The sequence below is a fragment of the Vespa mandarinia genome, chromosome 7 (assembly GCF_050613455.1).
Source record: "Vespa mandarinia isolate Hongniang chromosome 7, ASM5061345v1, whole genome shotgun sequence".
Lineage (NCBI taxonomy): Eukaryota > Metazoa > Arthropoda > Insecta > Hymenoptera > Vespidae > Vespa > Vespa mandarinia.
In genome coordinates, this window is record NC_140816.1 from 492,501 (window position 1) to 512,500 (window position 20,000).

The 20,000-nt window shown below is 31.7% G+C and overlaps 1 protein-coding gene across 3 annotated transcripts in view; it reads left to right on the forward strand.

Moving 5' to 3' along the window:
• The window catches only part of LOC118440641 (uncharacterized), a 166,107-nt gene that overhangs the window by 39,590 nt on the left and 106,517 nt on the right, over positions 1-20,000 (forward strand). For all 3 annotated transcript variants that reach the window (XM_035863968.2, XM_035863969.2, XM_035863967.2), the window contains exon 2: positions 447-698. In XM_035863968.2, the coding sequence (XP_035719861.1) occupies positions 603-698 (96 nt within the window). In that variant the 5' untranslated portion in view covers positions 447-602. The remainder of the gene's footprint in view (positions 1-446; positions 699-20,000) is intronic.

Consider the following 20,000-nt stretch of genomic DNA (forward strand, 5'->3'; position numbering starts at 1 on the left):
AATGACGAAACGTTGTAATTAATGTTGAAAAAAATAAAATAGTTCAATCGGTATTGGCAGTGTTAAAAAGAAAACGAACGAACGAACGAACGCAATTGTAATTAACAAAACTTTATGAAAGGAAGTTCAATGGTAGGGGTGGGGTGTGAAGAGAATTTTTTTACGATCTCATACACGACAAAACTTTAACACATCGTCGTCGATCGTTAAATATATAAAAGTTAATATATATCTAAGATATTAAATGTGAAATATAAAATATAAAATTATATAAAATATAAGATATGAAATACGAAATTATGTAAGATAAATAAAATATAAAATACAATATTATATAAAATAATATAATACAAAATATTCAATATGATTGTAATTATAATGATGATGGTAGTGGTGATATTGGTAATAATGAGCTTTAAGTAAAGAACTTTGATTTGTATTTTCAGTTGTTGGGCGGTGCTTGCTTCAGCCATGGCCCTTATACGTTCTACAAAGCCGTTAGGATAGGAAATGGACGAGTCCTACGACTCGGCAATTTCTTCCTGACGAAACTTTGGAGCGACGCCGACCTCGTAAGCATCGGTGAGCTTCAGTTACTTTGGATGGACAGCCGTGGACCAAATCAACCGTTGGCATCGTTACGGCTCTATTTCCTTCCGGAGAACACCCCGGACGGTCGTAGGGATACGCACGGAGAGGTGAGCAAAATAGAATCCTTTTTCGATATATCAATCTTATTACGATTATTGATTTTATCTCTATTTTCTATTGAACCTAGCGCAAATAATGTTTCAAATTGTTTCCGGATATAATCGATGGAAACATGCTATTGATTTTTTTTTTCGTTTTTACTTTACCTCCTTTTTTTCGAATTATTATTATTATCAATATTTATTTTATATTTTCAACGTTTAAAATCGTTTCTCGATATAATCGATGGAGAGACGTTAATTCTTTTTTATTTTCCTTTTCGTATTATTGTTATTGTTAATATTATTATTAATATTCATTTCTCCTTTTTACAACATTTGAAATCGTTTCTGTATTTAATCGACAAAGAGACTATTTTTTTCGTATTATTGCTGTTATTGTTGTTATTATTATTATTAATATTCATTTTGTGTTTTCAACGTTTGAAATCCTTTCTATATATAATCGACGGAGAGGGGCTATTTTTTCGTATTATTATTATTATTATTATTATTATTATTATTATTATTATTATTATTATTATTATTCTTATTACCATTATTATTATTATTAATCTTTATTTCACGTTTTCCAACTCGTTTTATTCAAACTCATCATCGTCAATTAAAATCATTATTCATTTTTCATTTTACCTTTACTTTATTATTAGAGGAAAGCTAATATAACACAGTGCGCTTCGTCGTATAATCGATTTTAATATAACTATATATAGAATATTAATAAAATTCCTCTCGCTCGAGATATCAAGATTCACGTTCTACATAGGTATATATACATACATTTATATATACATATATACATATATATATATACATATATACATATATATATATGTATATATATATATATATATAATGTTGAATACAGCGTGGTTTTATAAAAAGGGTGGCAAAAAATTTATATAACTTTCTGTCACGCATAATTTATTAGCGAATAGTACGACTCAAGTATACATACATACGTATATACATACATAAATATATACACTTTTTATAAAATTCTTATTTTAATTGGAAGTTTATAAAATATGTATTTACAAAAGAAAAAAGAAAAATAAATGTGATAAAATTAGATGGCTTATCCTATACATATATATATATATATATATATATATATATATATATATATATATATATTCGGATCTCTCTCTCTCTCTTTCTCTCTCTCTCTTTCTCTCTCTTTCTTTCTCTCTCTCTCTCTCTTTCTCTTATATAACAGTGGGGGTTTACCTTGGATATCCGAGGCGTAAGAGAGTTGTGTGGGGGTTGTTATTAAAAGGCAATCTCGCTCACGAATCGAGAGAGTGAGAGAGAGAGTGAGAGAAAATATGTACGTCGGTTCTCATTTGTCGAGGTGACCCTTAACTTACTTTATTCCCGCTTCTTTTGTCGAATTATATGCTAGAAAGGGACTCTCTCCTGCGCGTGTTCTCCCCTTCTCTGTTTCCATTGTAAGGACGCGCAAACTCAACGGATAAAAGAGGCTTTCTACCATATCGATCTCCGCCGGTAAACAAATGGTTCGTTAATTCAGACTCAGTCTTATCGCTCCTATCATTGGTATAAATCTAAAAGGATTGCTTTTTCTTTTTCTTTTTTCTTTTTTTTTCTCTGATTCGTTAAAATTTATTATTACAATAGAAAAATAAGAAAATGTAAAATATCATCGTCTCTCTTTGTCTTTTACTTTAATCAGTATACATACATACATACATACATACATACATACATACACACACACACACACACACACACACACACACACACACACACGCGCGCGCGCGTACGTACGTACGTACGTACATTTATACATATGTACATACGTGTGAACGTTCATATATATATATGTACATACATATATATACATATATATATACATGCGTATATACGTTCATATGTACATACATATATATATATACATATATATATACATGCGTATATACGTTCATATGTACATACATACATATATATACATATATATATATACATGCGTATATACGTTCATATGTACATACATACATATATACAAACATACATATATACATATATACATACATACATACATATATACATATATACTTAAGTACGTACGTATGTATATGTAAGCTTAAGAATACGATATAAATAAATTGGAAAAAGAAATAAAAAATTTTTTTCTATTATATTCAAATGAAAAGAATACAAGATCCTAATCTTTTGAAGTTTTATATTTGAGTTTTTTCTTTTCCTTTTTTTTTCTTTTTTTCTTTTTTCTTTTTAGGAGACACAGTCTATTTTATACTTCGATGCATCCGAACAGCCTCCCACTCCCTCCATCCTCCACCCCCCTTATCTTCTTCTTGCCATTACCAGCACTATTGGCGTCGGAACGCCGCTATCAACACTGGCTCAACGTCGTGTTCCACTTTCTTTCCATTTCGATCTTTCCTTAGTCTCTATGAAAGACTCGTAAAACTGTAACGCAGCACACAGATACGACTACTCACTTTCTCGGGCTACCCCGGCCCGATGTTATCTTTATAACTTAGCGTGAAAAAAGAACAGATAAAAAAAGAACTAACCTAGAATAATCGAATTTTTCTTTGTCCTTTTAATATCATTAACGTCTGGATTATCGGACAACATTCGTCTCGTGATTTATTGTAAACGTTTAATTAAATAGTATTATTAAAAGAGGGGTGAAGGAAGAAGAAGGAAAAAAGAAGAAAAAGAGAAAGAAATAGAAAAAGAAAAAAAAAGAAAGCAAAAAATAAAACTCTATCAATGTCGGTTGTCTCGTGAATCAAAGTGATTAATTAATAACTAACACAAACATACATACACACACATACATATGTAGAGAGAAAGAGAGAGAGAGAGAGAGAGAGAGAGAGAGAGAGAGAAAGATTAGTTAGGAACAATTCGGTACGATGCGTGATAACAAAAGGGTCTATTCTTGAAGAATGAAGGATCGAACAGGATATTACGGATCAACCCCTTAGAATCGGCCATATGTTTTGATCTGAAATTTTGGGGTTGCCTACCTATCGTCAAGAAAATATCGTCAATTAAGATCACCTTGTATACGATTTCATTAGACAGTTTGCCATGTAATTATATATTCCGAAAAAAATAAAGGAGAATAAGTAAATTCTGTTCGTTTACATGAGGAATATAATATCTTTTAAGTAGAATGATTTTCAAATTTGTTCCTTTCGAAGATGTTCTACATACATTAATATAATAATAATAATTATACTATTATTAATAATAATAATAACAATTACAATAATAATAATAAGAATGATTTTCAGATTTGTTCCTTTCGAAGATGTTCTACATACATTAATATAATAATAATAATTATACTATTATTAATAATAATAATAACAATTACAATAATAATAATAATAATAATAATAATAATAATAATAACGATAATAATAATAATAATAGTAATAGTAATAATAATGGTTGAATAAATCAGAGGAAGTATGGTATTAAGAAAAAGATAAAACAATTCCGATCGTATTATCAATCACAGGAGTCATATCGCATAACATTCGTCAATACATCCGCACATTTATTATTACACCGAAACACGTACGTACGGCTACGAAAATTAAAGTAATCCTCGCAATGCGTAAACGAAGAAAATCCTAAATATTTGATAAATAAAAGGCGATATAGAAAATATTATTGACCACGAATAATAATATTAATAATAATAATTATATTAATATTAATAATATTAATAATAATAATAAAATTAATATTATTACTAATAACGATGATGATGATGAGAATGATAATGATAATAATGATAATAATAATAATGACGATGATAATAATGATGATGATAATAATCATGATTATGATAATAGTTATGATGATGATGATGATGATGATGTTGATGATAATAATAATAATGATAATGATGATAATGATGCTGATAATAATTATGGTGGTGATGATGATAATGATGCTGACAATAATTATGGTGGTGATGATAATAATAATGATCATGATAATAATAATAATAATGATCATGATAATAATAATAATGATGATGATGGTGATAATAATTAAAATAATAATAACAATATACGTACTATATACGTAGAAATTATCTATTATCTATCATAGCTTCGATTGATCGTCGATCGATCAAAACAAATCGAAAAGTACGATATATTTTAATTCTTCTCGAATTTCGTCTCATATGCGTTGGTTACGCGATCCTTTTTGTTATATTTTTTTCCGGTTCTTTTATACGATGATTATAACGGACGACGACGGACGACGACGGGCGACAACGGGCGACAACGGGCAACAACGGACGACAACGGACGATAACGGACGACGACGACGATGACGACGACGGTGATGACGACGACGGTGATGACGACGACGACGACAACGACGACGACGACAACGACGACGACGACGGTGATGACGGCGACGACGACGACGACGACGACAAGGACGACGACAACGACAACGACGACGACGATGGCGACGGCGATGACGATGACGACGACGGCGATAGTGGTTATCGCGAATCGACAGTGCGTTGCGTGTAATTGACGTGATTGATGAACCCGACTGAATGGAAAGTTCGATTCACATCTCCTTGCGGAGGGATAGAGAGGGAGTAAGGGATATGCTTGTACGAGGGTGGGGTAGAGATGAAGGCAGTGGAGAGGGAGAGGGAGGGGGAGTGAAAGGGGTCGCTGCTGGGCGATAGAACGCTTTATTCGGATTGTTGGCTTTAAAACGACGTTTGAATTTATTCTCTTCGTTTTAAAAGGAAAAGATGAGAAGGGGTAGGATGGATGAAGAGAGTGCTGGGGAGGGGGAAGGAGAGAAGAGAAGAAAGGGGAAAAACTAGAAATTGTTTTTCCCAACTTACTCATGCTCTTATACTTTTTCTTGTTCTTGTTCCTCTTCTTTTTCTTTTTCTTATTTTTGTTTTTATCTTTATCTCTCTCCCTCTCTTTCTCTCCCTCTCTCTCTCTCTTTCTCTCCCTCTCTTTCTCTCTCTCTCTCTCTCTCTATCTCTATCTCTCTCTCTATTTCTATCTCGCTCTCGTTCTCGTTCTTTCTCTCCCTCTAATTAATTTTCTCGTACACGATAACGGCAGTGCAACGAAGTAGGCGATCGCGAAACTTTCACGATGCACTTTAACGTATCTCTCGAAGTTTAATAAACACGGTGAGACGAGCTAGCCAACGTTGTATGCCGTGTCGGAGGTGCGATATTATTATTTTTAGAAGCAGAGTCATAATTGATTTTTATCCGATCTCATAGGTGAGCTTCTCTATCGTGGTTTTTACGAGACAGAGAGGAAGAGGGAGAGAGAGGAAGAGAGAGAGAGAGGAAGAGAGAGAGAGAGTGAGATGGATAGATTGAGAGATAATGTACTAGCGGAAGAGAGAGAAAAAAGAAAGAGAGACAGACAGAGAAAAGAGGAAGAGAGAGAGACAGAGAAAAGAGAAAGAGAGTGAGAGAGAGACAGAGAAAAGAGAAAGAGAGTAAGAGAGAGAGAGAGAGAGAGAGAAATTTTTCAGACTTCGACCAATATTATCGTTCATATACGACGTGATGTAATTAAAACGGCTCGTTAAGTGGCGTTAAACTGATTTACCATGCGGACTTTAACGAATCTCTCTACGATTTTCTCGAATAATTAAAAAAGTTACAATTTTTTTGTCCTCATTCGATTAATAAGCCCGCGATTCTTCGATTTTCTAATGATAATAGTTATAATAACGATAATAATAATAATAATAATAATAATAATAATAATAATAATAATAATATTTAATACATTTAATAATAATAATAATTATTATTATCATTATTATAATGATAATGAGAATTGTATAGTATTTGGGTTTTCTTTTTTGTTTTGTTATTTTTTATTTTTTTATTTTTTTCCATTTTCATTTTCATGATAGAACAAATCGTCGTATCAGAAGTCGATTCAAATTCAAAGCTATCTCGTGATAGTTGTCATCGTAAATTATTTCAAAGGACGATCGTGACCGATGCGAAATATCTACGTCACACTTTGAATTTTAAAAGATACGTTATGTTCTACGTATAGAAGGAAGAAAAACGTGTACATTGTTTTACGATCATTTATATATAATCATATAGATGAATTTTTATTGGAACGAATTTTTAATTCATTAATGGACAATTTTCTTTTATTTTATTATTCTTTTTTTTTTATTTTTTATTTTTTATTTTTTTTTTTTTTTTTTTTTTTTATTTTTTTTTTATAAATATACGTAAATATACGAAATATTAAAACCAATTAACGTTTATAAATGAATATTAAACATGGAAGATTATATATCGTCGTTAATTGTTTATTAACGAAATTTCAGTTATGAATAGTGGGAGGGATAAAAAAAAGAGAATACTTAAAAACTCGTGGTTACATACATACGTTCCATTGCATTAAATCGTATTAAATATTAAATAAGTTGTTGTAATTTTGCAAGCCCACAAGCGTGTTTGATGTAAAATTTTAATTAATTCTTGAATGGATAATTTTAATTTACTCTCTCTCTTTTTCTCTTTCTCTCTCTCTCTCTCCCCTCCTCTCTCTGTCGCTTTCTCTCCCTATCTCTTTCTCTCTCGTCTTGAGAATAAGAGAAATATTTGTATTGTTATTAAAGTAAAATATTTTGTATATTAAAGTAAGATAAGATGGAGAAGAGGAGAAGGAGAAGAAGAAAGAAATATAATAATTGCGATAAACAATTAGAAAATAATTACATTTAAATATTACCTAAAAACCAACTTCACTATTAATAATGATAATTAAATAAAGAAGTATAAAAAAAATGAAAATAAAAGAAAAATTGAAGAAAAAGCGAAAGAAGTGCTAAGAGAAACGAAAGAGTACTTTCGTTCAATGCGAAAATTTTAATTAAAGCTATCGGATAAAAGGCTCGTTGGTTTTAATTTCCAACCACATAATTAGAGATCACGATGTTTCCCAAGCATCGATTATACTTCTTCTGTACGCTGTATATATATATATATATATATATATATATATATATATATATATATGTATGTATGTATGTATGTATGTATGTATATATGTATATGTATATATATATACTTTCGTAGTTTCGCTTTCATTTTTAGAAACGCGGCATACTACGTTTATCGCAGTCGATCGACGCTTTAGTTCGCTTTTACATGCGCGATTTCAATCATTGTATATATCTCACGAGAAAGAAATAACACGAAAAACGTTTTTCTCAAAAAAAAAAAATATTTTTCTTCTTTCTCTTCTTCGTCTTTTTTCTAATAGCTTCTGTTAATGGAAAAAAAAATATGTGTCCTAATTTGATATATCCTTCGTAAATTAATTAAGCCATTATTCAATTACGCCGTTATTGGATTACATTGTAACAAAAAAAAAAAAGTTTAAAATATTTCATCGTACACTATTATTTTCAGAATAATGAAATTTCATTGTTCTACAATAATTATGTTTTGTTAATTATGCTATATGAAAAAAAAAAAAAATAAATAAATAAAAAAGGAAAAACTGTTTATTAAATTTCATCGCACATTATTGTTTGAGGAATAATGAAATTTCATTATACGACGATAATTACGTTGTTAATTATCCCATAAAATAGTGTTTACGAAATTTCATCGTGCGTTATTGTTGTTTGCAATACAATATAAATTTCATTATTCAACGATAATTACGTCATTATGAAAATCATTAATTATGTCATTAAAAAAAAAATGTTTACGAAATTTCATGGTACATTATTGTTTGCAATTAAATTTGGTTATTCAACGATAATTATGTTGTTAACTGTGCTGTAAAAAAAAATAAATAAATAAATAAAAGAGAAAAAAAAAGAAATGTCGAGAAAATTTTATCGTACGAATTATTTACAAAATAATAAAATTTCATTATTCAACGATGATTGTTTTATGAATTATATTGTAAATTAACGTTTTTTAAAATTTTATCATAATTGAATTTTTCTTTCGACAACGATCATTTCAATATTCATTTAATTGAATAATAAATATCATTTCAGTAATTATTTAATTAATTAAAAAGTATCATTTCAGTATTTATTTCATTAATAAAAAATTTCATTTCAATAATCATTTAATTAATTAAAAAATATCATTTAATCAATATATATATATATATATATATATATATATATATATATATATATACACGTTGTATTTCGCTCATACAATGTTCATGAGTTAACAAGAAACCTAACATTTTAAAAGGCAACTTAAAAAATATTTTTTAATTTCAAAATGTAAAAATAATTCAGTTATAGTTTAACAAGTAAATCAATGTGTAGAAGTGGAATAGATTCGTAAGTTACTAAAAATTCCATCGTGACTAGTATCACAAGGAGGAGTTTTAACGAGGGTCTCGATATAATTCAAAGTTCTAAGTAAAATTCGATGGAATTCACTTCGTCGTTCGAAAAGCCCATGTCGTCGTCTTCGTCGTCATCGTTGTTGTTGTCGTTGTCGTCTTCCTGACTGAGAAAGACTACGAATGAGAAAGAAGAGAAGAAGAAGAATCAGAGAAGAAGAAGAAGAAGAATAAGAAGAAGAAGAAGAAAATGGGAAAGAAGAAGAAGAAGAAGAAGAAGAAGAAGATGGAGAAGAAGAAGAAGAAAAAGAAGAGGAGGAGGAGAAGGAGGATGAGTTGAATGTCCTCCTTAAGTACGACGTGGTACGAGAAATCGTTATACGATCGTTGAGGACCGATCTCGGAAGGAAGTCGCCGACGAGATCAATAGAATTTGATGAACGAGAGAGAGAAAGAGAGATAGATAGGTAGATAGATAAATAAAGACAGACAGAGGGAGAGAGAAAGAGAGAGACAGACAGAGGGGAGAGAAAGAGAGAGACAGACAGAGGGAGAGAGAGAGAATTAATAACCTGAAGATAAATGTATACAGTACCTGTATATAATCTTATAATATTAGAAATAATTTGTCATTAATTGAAAATTAATCGATATAATTTAGTCGTCATTTTTCCTGTTTTCTTTTCTTGTTTTTCTTTTCTTGTTTTTCTTTTCTGTTTTTCTTCTGATATTTTCTTTCTTTTTTTCTTTTTTAAACATTATCATCAATAAGAATAACCATATCTAAATATTAGTACGACTACGATTATATAAAAATGATTGATTAGTGATGAAAAAAAAAAACGGAATAATTTTACGTCTTACTAATAACAAATTAATCGATATAACTTAGGCGTCGTTTCTTTTTCTTTCTTTTTTCTTTTTTGTTGCTTTTCTTTTTTTTTTGTTTTGTTTTTTTTTTTTTTAAATCATTATTATCAATAAGAATAATTATACCTAAATGTTGATCGTCCAACGATAATTATAAAAATGATCGACGACTAAAATATGGAAATATTAAGTTAATCATTAATGTTATCTTTTCGTATCATCGTAATTAAGTAAATAATTTCATTCAATCTCATAATGACTTGGCACAATGTTCATCGCATGTATCGTTTTCTTTTCTTTCTTTTTTTCTTTTCTTCTTCCTTTTTTAACTTATCGCTAAATCGTGTATCAGAGGGGCAAGGGGAGAGGTGGAAGAGAGGGAGGTGAAAGAAGAAAAAATACGAGGCGAATGAAAACGAAGGTAAAAGAGTGTTCGTGAATAGCTGAAAAAAATATATACATATATACACACACACTCATATATATATATATATATATATATATATATATATATACATATGTATGTATTTAAACATGTGTTTCCGATTAAACTCGTTTCACGTTCGTGCAGATCCCCGCGACGAAACCGGTTTTGAAGGAGCGCTCCATTCTGTTATCTAAACTTTGCACTGCAATTTTTCCCCTTCTAAATTGGTAAATGCCGGGGGCATTTCAGCCTCCGTTTCTTTTCTTCTTTCTTCAACTTCTGTTTCGTTTCTTCTTATTCTTCTTTCTTTTTCTTATATTTCTCTCTCTCTCTCTCTCTCTCTCTCTCTCTCTCTATCTCTCTTTTTCTCTGTTTCTGTTTTTTTCTTTCGTTCTTCCTTTCTTTTTCTCTATCTCTATCTCCATATTTCTCTTTCTCTTTCCCTTTTTCTATCTTTCTTTTTCTTTCTTTCGTTAGCCTTCGCAAAACTATCGACCGCATCAGTATCGATCGCAAAGTTTCGCTTCGAGATACGAAAGAAGGAAGACTATAAATAACGATAAGCAACGGGAAGTTAATTTTTCATTCCTGAGCGATATCTCTCTCTCCTTCTCTTTTTCTTTCTTTTACTCTTTTATTTCTTTCTCTTTCTCTTATTCTTTCATCTCTTTCATCTTTCTCTCTCTCTCTCTTTCTCTCTCTCTCTCTCTCTCTCTCTCTCTCTTTCTCTCTCTCTCTCTCTCTCTCTCTTTCTCTCTCTCTCTCTCTCTCTCTCTCTTTCTCTCTCTCTCTCTCTCTTTCCTCCTCCTCCTCCTCTTCTTCCTCCTCCTCCTCCTTCTCTTCCTCCTCCTCCTCGATGAAAATCATTTTCGTTTGTGAACGCATTAAGTCTGACCCCATCAATCTTTTCCCCACTCGTCTTTATTCTTATAATCGGGCTGTATATATATTATATTTTATCTATTTATCTTTGCTTTTTCTTTACTTTTTCTTTCTTTCATTCTTCCTTTCTTTCTTTTTTAATTTTTTTTTTTTTTATATTTCTTCTTTAACGAAACTTCAAAAGCCATAATTAGAACCTTTATTATTATACATCAAGCTATTATTGCTGTATAATTATTTCTCTCATTTCTTTTCTTCTGATTAACTTTGATTTGAATTTCGTTCTTTCGTTCGTTCTTTCTTTCTTTCTTTCTTTATCTTTTTTTTGTGTATGTGTGTGCGCGTGTGCGTTTTTGCATCTTGATATCTCATTTCTTCGCTTATATATTATAAACAGATAAGCGCATACTTAGAAAGTCATTTATCAATGGAACCGTTTCCTATCTCGTTGATTAATTTTTCTTTTTCTCCTTTTTGTCTTTGTTCTTTTTTATTTTTATTTATTTATTTATTTATTTTTTTTTTTACTTTTTTGCATATAAGTAAAGCTATAAATCAGAGATGATTCTAGGGTTCGAAGAAGAAGAAGAAGAAAAAAATACATTTGATCGTCATGCCTCCATGCACGTCTGATCTTGTAACAATGGGGTTAATTTACGTTGATAATGATAACCATATACATACATGCATACATACACATATATATATACATATGTATATATATATATATGTATATATATATATAAATATAACACTTGCAATTAGATCGAATGATAAAGATAAATATTTTCTAAGAAAATTTTACTTTTTTTTTACTTTTCTTCTTCTTTCTCTTTCTTTTCTTTTTTTTTTCTATACATTTTTCGCATTTGTATTTATCGAAAAGGTACATAATACACATACGCACACATACACACATATATTCGGCAACGTTGGTAGTAAACGAAGCATAATTAAGAAAATAAATAGACGTAACGTTGTACAAGTGTTTGTATAGGTGTGTATATAACGTGTTAAACAAAGCCAAAAAATACCGATACCGATAACGAGTTTTTTTTTTTTCTTTTTCTCTCTTTCTATCTTTTACTTTCTCTTCTCCTTTTCTTTCTTTCTTTCTTTCTTTGTTTTTTTCTTTTTTTTTTTCTTTTTTCTTTTCCTTTTATTTCTCCTTTTAAAGTAATTTTGTAGTCGCCCGGGTACAACGACCATGTAGAAAAAGAAAAGTATCGACTTGCCTCCGCTGTCCGGCAAGTCGAACGAAGCGTTTTAAAGCCTTCATTAGGAGGATAGAGGAAAAGGAGGGCGAGGTGAAGAAGGGAGGGGGAAGTTAAGAGGAGGAACTGAAGAAGAAGAGAATGAGAAAGAGAGAAAGAGGGAGGGAGTGGGACGAACGATGATGGGAAAGGGGTGAAGAGAAGAAAAGAGAAGAAAGGAGAAGAGAAGAGAAGAGAAGAGAAGAGAAGAGTAGGCGGGAAGGGGAAAGGGGGAGAGTGGAGGGAAGAGGCAAGCTCGAGAAATCGAATATAGTGTCTCCTCTCGACACAACGACGAAGGGGGAAAGCCGATTGTGTCGGTGGAGAGAGATCGATGTTCGGTGGGTAGTTTTACCTAGCCAATTATCGATATGTGCGGATACTTTACGGCTTCTTCTACGTCGACCCTTCTTCGACATCGAATATCCCTCCTTTTTAAATAATTCACTCACCGATATTCTCTTTCTATTACGTTTACGAGAGAGATAGATAGATATATAGATAGATAGAGAGAGAGAGAGAGAGAGAGAGAGAGAGAGAGGGAGACAAAAGAAAGAGAGAGAGAGGACAAAATAAATAGAAAAATAAACAAGCTTGGATATTATTTCATTTATTTTATTTCCAGATTTTATTATTCGATTCTCTTTTTATTTATTTATTTATTTTGTTGTTATTTGTTTACTTTTTTATTTATTTATGTTTATTTCTGTTTTTTATATTTTTATTTTTTTATTTTTATTTTTGTTTTTTATATTTTATTTATTTACGTTTTTTTAATCTTTTTTTTCCCCCTTCAATACTCGCATTCTATTTTAATAGTTGTAATTCGTTTTTGATTTCTCTTTCAAATCGTTGGTCTGCGTTATTTGAAATGATTTTTGAAAATCGATTTGATCTTTTTTTCTTCTCTTTCTCTTTTTTTTCTTTTTTTTTTTTTTTTGTTGTTTCGTTTGGTTTTAAATGTCGATACTTCCATTTTTAATAGGGAGTAATTGAATGAATATATATGTATGTACATATATATATATGTATATATATATATATGTATGTATGTATGTATATACAATATATATCAAATTTCATCCGCTAGTAGAACCCTCCAGAGCATTTTTCCTCCCCTCGAACAGCGACGTAACGACGCCATTGTTATCGACGTTACCATCGTTGTTATTATTGTCATCGTTCGAGACCAGAATGCGAGCATTCCCACGTATCGTTCAGACGAGGATAGACAACAATCACGAGAGTGACGTAAAGTGTAGAGAAAAAAATATTTGGTCCTATTTTGGAATTGATAAACTTTTTTTATATACATGATAAAGCAATCTGAATTATTTGAACGGATGACAAAAAAATTACTGTGCAATGTGAGGTATATGAATAAATAAAAAAAGAGAAAAAAAGAAGAAATAATGAATAATTTTTTTTTTTATACAATAATAGCAATAAAAATTGAGACACGTTATAATTATAATGATTTTTAATACGTAATTACTATTGCGCATTATAATCATAATTTTATCGATACGATACAATACGATACGATACGATACGATACGATACGATACGATACGATATTAAATGATTATTTCAAACATTTTTTAATAAGCGCTTTCGTAATAATATTAATAATAATTATTCTTATTATAATAAATGAGATCATAATAAGTTAATTGTCATATATGAATTCCCGTAAATATCATAAATATTAATCAATCATTATGTAAATTACGCTTATTTAAAAAGATATATAAAAATTACTATTATATATCGTAAGATATTTTTATTAGAGTTTTTTCTTTTTTTTTATTTAATGTCTTGTGTTTATCGTAATTCTTTTTAAGATTGATTGTTTTTCATAATGATGATGATAATGTTGATTACAACATTAGGATGCAAATATAAAACAAGCAAATTTTTCAAACTGCAAGTGTCGTATTTTATAAAAATACTTGATAAAAAGTTATTTTTTTGAACGACAAAAAAAAAAGAAATTATTTTTCTATTTTTTTTTATCACAAGTTGCAACAAAGAAACTATTCATTTTTTCCTTATTTTTATTTTTTTTATATTTGTTTTATTTATTAATTAATTCGTCTTTCATATAACAGATCAATTGATGAATATCTGTTTAAAATGTCAGAATTCTCTTTATACGATATAAAAACAAATTTATTTTATTTGAAAAGGCCAAAAGGTATCTAAAATATCACTTTGACTCGCTATAACTCTAACTATCGATGGAACATATTCGTTGAACGGATTGGTAAAAAAAACCTTTTCCTCTTAATTTTTTTTTTCTTTTTTCTTTTTCTTGCGGGGGAGCGAGGAGGAGGAGAAGGAGGAGGAAGAGGAGGAAAAAGAACTACGATAAACCGCACACACGTTACGTCAATATTTGAAACGAATCGATCAAAGGTGACGATGGTGTCGGAGATGAAGTAAATAAATAAATAAAAAAAGAAAAAGAATAAGAAGAAAAAAGAAAAGAAATCGAGAAAAAAGATCATAACGAAAATTGGTATATTTCAAAACTAATACACGTATACATGACTTATATAATATTACATCGTTGGGATATTAAACGTCATTTTTTTTCTTTCTTTCATTTTTTTCTTTTCTTTCTTCCTTTTTTTTAGGTCATCTGACAGTCCAAAAAAATCATTCTTTTACCATTTACGAGAGATGAAAAGGATGAAATTTGAAAGAGGATGATGAGAGTAAAGAAGGATGGTGATAAAGGAGAAGAGGAAAGGGAAGGATAGGAGGGAGAGAGAGAGGGAAAAGGAAAAGAGGAAGGGATGAGTAGGAAGAGGGAGGTGGATCGACAAATGATTGACATAATCATTGAAATCCATCTCCCTAATTTAACTTCATAGTCAGTTCGCATAGACCATAGTGTGTATTTATTCACCTTTAAAAATCGATACGGTCTTCTATCTTTATCTCTTCCCCCCCTTTATCTCCCTCCTTTTCTCTCTCTCAGAGATCTCACCCACCCCCACCACTACCCCTATTTCGCGTGGGCGCCTCTATTCAGAAACTCGACTTACATAATGTTGGCAACGGCCGCGTCGAGAGTCTAGTAATAAAACTCTCGAAGGAGGTAGCTCCGTAGATTGATCTGTTTACGAGTCTCGTATCGTGCGAATGGCCCTCTTAAAATCAAAGTGAATTTCACTATTTTCCCTCTGTCTCTCTCTCTCTCTCTCTCTCTCTCTCTCTCTCTCTCTCTCTCTTTCTCTCTATCTCTGTTTCTCTCTTTCTCTGTCTGTCTGTCTGTCTCTCTGAGTGTATCTCTCTTTCTCTTTCTCTATTTCTCTCTTTCTGTCTGTCTGTTTGTCCCTCACCGTATATCTTTATCTATCAATTTCTATCTCTTTTCATTTGATCCATCGACTTGGCCGATTCTTAGGCCCATTATCAACGTGATCAATCACCAGCAATAACTCCTTTCTCGATAATTAGCCATAAATCGATTACACAAGCGGAATGAATTCGTTTATGGTTAAGGCAGTCGGACGATTATCGAAGTGCCAAACGAATTTCTCTCTATCCATCTATCTATCTATTTCTCTCTCTCTCTCTCTCTCTCTCTCTCTCTATATATATATATATATATATAAATACACCCACCCACACATACACTCACACACACGCACACGCACACATGTATGTATGTATGTATATATATATGTATCTATTTCTCTCTCTCTCTATCTCTTATTCGTTCACTCTCCATTCCCAGAGAACAAGCCAACCCATCGGCATCTATCGGGTATTAGGTATTCGAGTGGATTTATGCGAACGCAGTTTCAGTGTGCGCTCTGCCATGATACACCGGGCCGATCTTGTAGTGTTGGTTCTCTGTCTCTTTCTCTCTTTCTGCCTCTCTTTCTCTCTCTGTCTCTCTCTCTCTCTCTCTCTCTCTCTATATATATATATATATATATATATATATATATATATTTCTCTTTTGATGCAGAAATGGTTGTAGTGGTAAGGCTAAGAGGGAGGGGGGCTGATGTGGTGTGGTATGGTGTGGTATGGTGTGGGATGGGTTGGAAACAGAAGAGGTAGAGAGGACGGGTGTACCAGCCAGCGTGGTTGGCATGTTTGGCCGGGTCGTTGGTGGTGGTTAAGTATTTGTGTGAGTAGTGGGGATTAAACATGTACATATACTTTCACAAAATGTATGGGTTATGTATGTATCTATCTATCTATCTATGTTTGTAAGTATGTATGTGTACGTGCCTGCGTGTTTGCGTACGTCCGTGCGTCCGTGCGTGCGCGTGCGTCTTTCTATGTTTGTATGTCTCTAAAGAGTGAGAAAGAGAAAGAGAGAGAGAGAGAGAGAGAGAGAGAGATGGGTGGGTGGATGGTTGCGAATGGTAAGAAGAGAGGGGTTGACTAGGGGATGGTAGAGACACAGCACTCTGTATGGGTAACTCTAGAGAGCCAGTGTTATTGGTTTTTGTTGCGCATGCCTACTGGCTGCGCCAATCTGGCGAATTATTAGCCAAGTTTAACGGGCCAGAGGTGAGATAGGTTATGACAGGGCCTGGCAATTTAATAACTCCCACCCAACACCCCCTACCTACACACCCCAAAATCATCCACTAGCGTATCCACCCACCCTACTACTACTATTACGACCACCACCACCACCATCACCACTACTACTATTATTATTATTACTATCCACCTCTTATTCCGTGCTGTCATCTCTCTTTATTTCTATTTCTATTTATTTTTATTTTTATTTTTATTTTGTTTTGTTTTATTTTATTTTGTTTTTATTTGTATTTTTATTTTCATTTCTATTTCATTTTTATTCTCTTTCTCTATTTTCGTTAATTTTTTTTGTCTCTTCCTCTCCCTCCTCTCTCTCCTCTCTCTTCCTCTCCCTCCTCTCTCTCCTCTCTCTTCCTCTCTCTCTCTCTCTCTCTTCCTCTCTCTCTCTCTCTCCTCTCTCTTCCTCTTTCTCTCTCTCCTCTCTCTTCCTCTCTCTCTCTCTCCTCTCTCTTCCTCTCTCTTTCTCTCTCTCTCTCTCTCTCTCTCTTTTGATATATACGTATAATGCACGTATTTCATTTTCGTTGATTTTTTTCTCTTTTTTTACTTTTTTTTTTATTTCCACCGTATATATTATATTATTCGAGTTGAATAGAATAATAGAAAAATGACGAGAAATTGAAAGCGAGTTGGGAGCTGAGAGTATGTTTCTAACGATCGACCACTCCTTTTCATCTTCTCTCCCCCCTTTTTTCTCTACCTCCGTCTCTTTTTCTCTCCCTCTCTCTCTTTCTTTCTCTTTCTCTCTCCCTCTGTCTTTCTCTCTTTGAAACATAGTCACGTACAGTACTTGATGATATTGTCTCTCTTTCTCTCTTTTTTTCTCCCATTCTTCCTGGCAATCGTGTCATATCGATTCTTTTATTAATTCACTGTTTGACCTCGCTCATCCGTTTATCCGTTTTTTTTTCCTCCTTTCTTTTTTCTTTTTTTCCCCTCTTTTTGTTTCTTCTTTTTTTTTTCTTTTCCTTCTTCTTTTTTTCTCTCATTCCTTTTTCCTCTTCTTTTTGTTATCATTACTATTATTATCGTCGTTCCACGGTACTCTTGTATAATAAAAATCTCGTTAGCATTTCAAAAGACGCTTTATTTCATTAGTGGGTAAGTTTGTAAGGGTTTTTATTTTTACTGGAAAATTTATTGAGAGGCGGAAAAGATATAACTATATTAATTACATTATATATATAACGTATAATAAATAATATATATATATATTTCAAATATATAATATATATAATTAATATATACATATATGAATATATATATATATATATATTTATTTGAATGTGTGTATAGGAGAACAATGTTTCTCGAAACGGGCAACGATAATATCGACAAGGTTGAAAATAATGATGAGAAATAGATAGAGAATGGGAAGGGAAAGAAACTCGGTCCTTGGACGACATTAACCTTTGAATTTCTGCAGGTAGTTGTATATAATCGAAGGAACGAATGCGAGTACGTTAGGTGTATCAGTTCTGTACGTGTGTGTGGGATACCTGCGGCAGATGCTTGCTTAGACGCGTGCATGTGTGTCTATATATGTATCCCTCTCTCTCTCTCTCTCTCTCTCTCTCTCTCTCTCTCTCTCTCTCTCTCTCTCTCTCTCTCTCTCTCTCTCTCTATCTCTATCTCTTTCTCTACTCGCTTACACTCTACTATATGTGTATTCACGTTTCCTTGTGCGCGTTTACCTGTTCATACTGTCAGGGTGAATGTCGTGTTCTCTCAATGTGTGTGCATTTGTGTGCAAGATGTGTGAGTGCACTTGTTTGTGAGATGTGCGTGCACTTGTGTGTGAGATGTGTTTGCACTTGTATGTGTACTACTCTTGCGGGCTGGTCAGTGGCGGCGACACTTTCGTTCTCGGTTTACTTAACACGCGAAATATATGCTGACGGCCTGATTCACGTGTGCACGTGCACGTGCAAATAGTGCAGGAAGGTTCATTACGTTGCCATACTTGTTTTAGATCTTCATATCATTATTTTCCACCATTTTCTGTTTATTCTATTAATTACTGTAATTAGAATTAATAACGAGCTCCTCGTTCGTTCTATTTACTTTACATCGAGAAAGATATTTTAAATGATATTTTATCTTCTTTCTTTTTTTTTTTTTTTTTTTTTTTTGTTCTTTCCTCCTCTTTCATCTTTTTTCTCTTTTCTTTTTCTTGTTTTTAACTTTAGAAAAATTTTTAATGAAGATTTGATTAAATTTATATTCCTCGAAACTTTCGTTTGATAATATAATATTTATTTTCGTATTACGTAGATATGCATGTAGATATATATTTTACTTAATTTATGTTATTACGAAGTATTAATGTTATTACATAGAAATATATATATATATATATATATATATATATATATATCGCGTGCACGTCGGTAACTCAGTTTAATCGTAATTTCCTCGTACGAAAGATTGAAAATGTTTATAGTTCGAAAAACTTTTAATTCGTTCGACGTGTCCCGTCTAAGAATAGGTCATCATCATCGGTCGGAGGTCGGAGCTCGTCGGTGTTATTAACGAACTACTTTATTCGTAGCTCCATGAAAAATTGTATCCTTGGTAGAGATAAAAAGATTGTTAATTGGCAACACCGAAGACAAAGGAGTCAAAGATGAAATATTATTATTTATTTACTTCTTTTCTTTTCTTTTTTTTTTCCTTTATTTTTTCATTCTTTATTTCTTCTTCTTCTTCTTCTTTTTCTTCAATCATTCGTTCTTTCTTTTTTCATTTCTATTTTTTCCTCGCGGATATAGTTGAAATCATACTTGACGAAACTTAAAAAGAAGAAATAAAAAAATGGTAGAGAAGAAAAAATAGAAAATCCCATGGGAATAAAGTGAACGAAAATAAAGCAAACAATGAGAAGGAAGACTAAAAGGAGGCAAGGTTACTC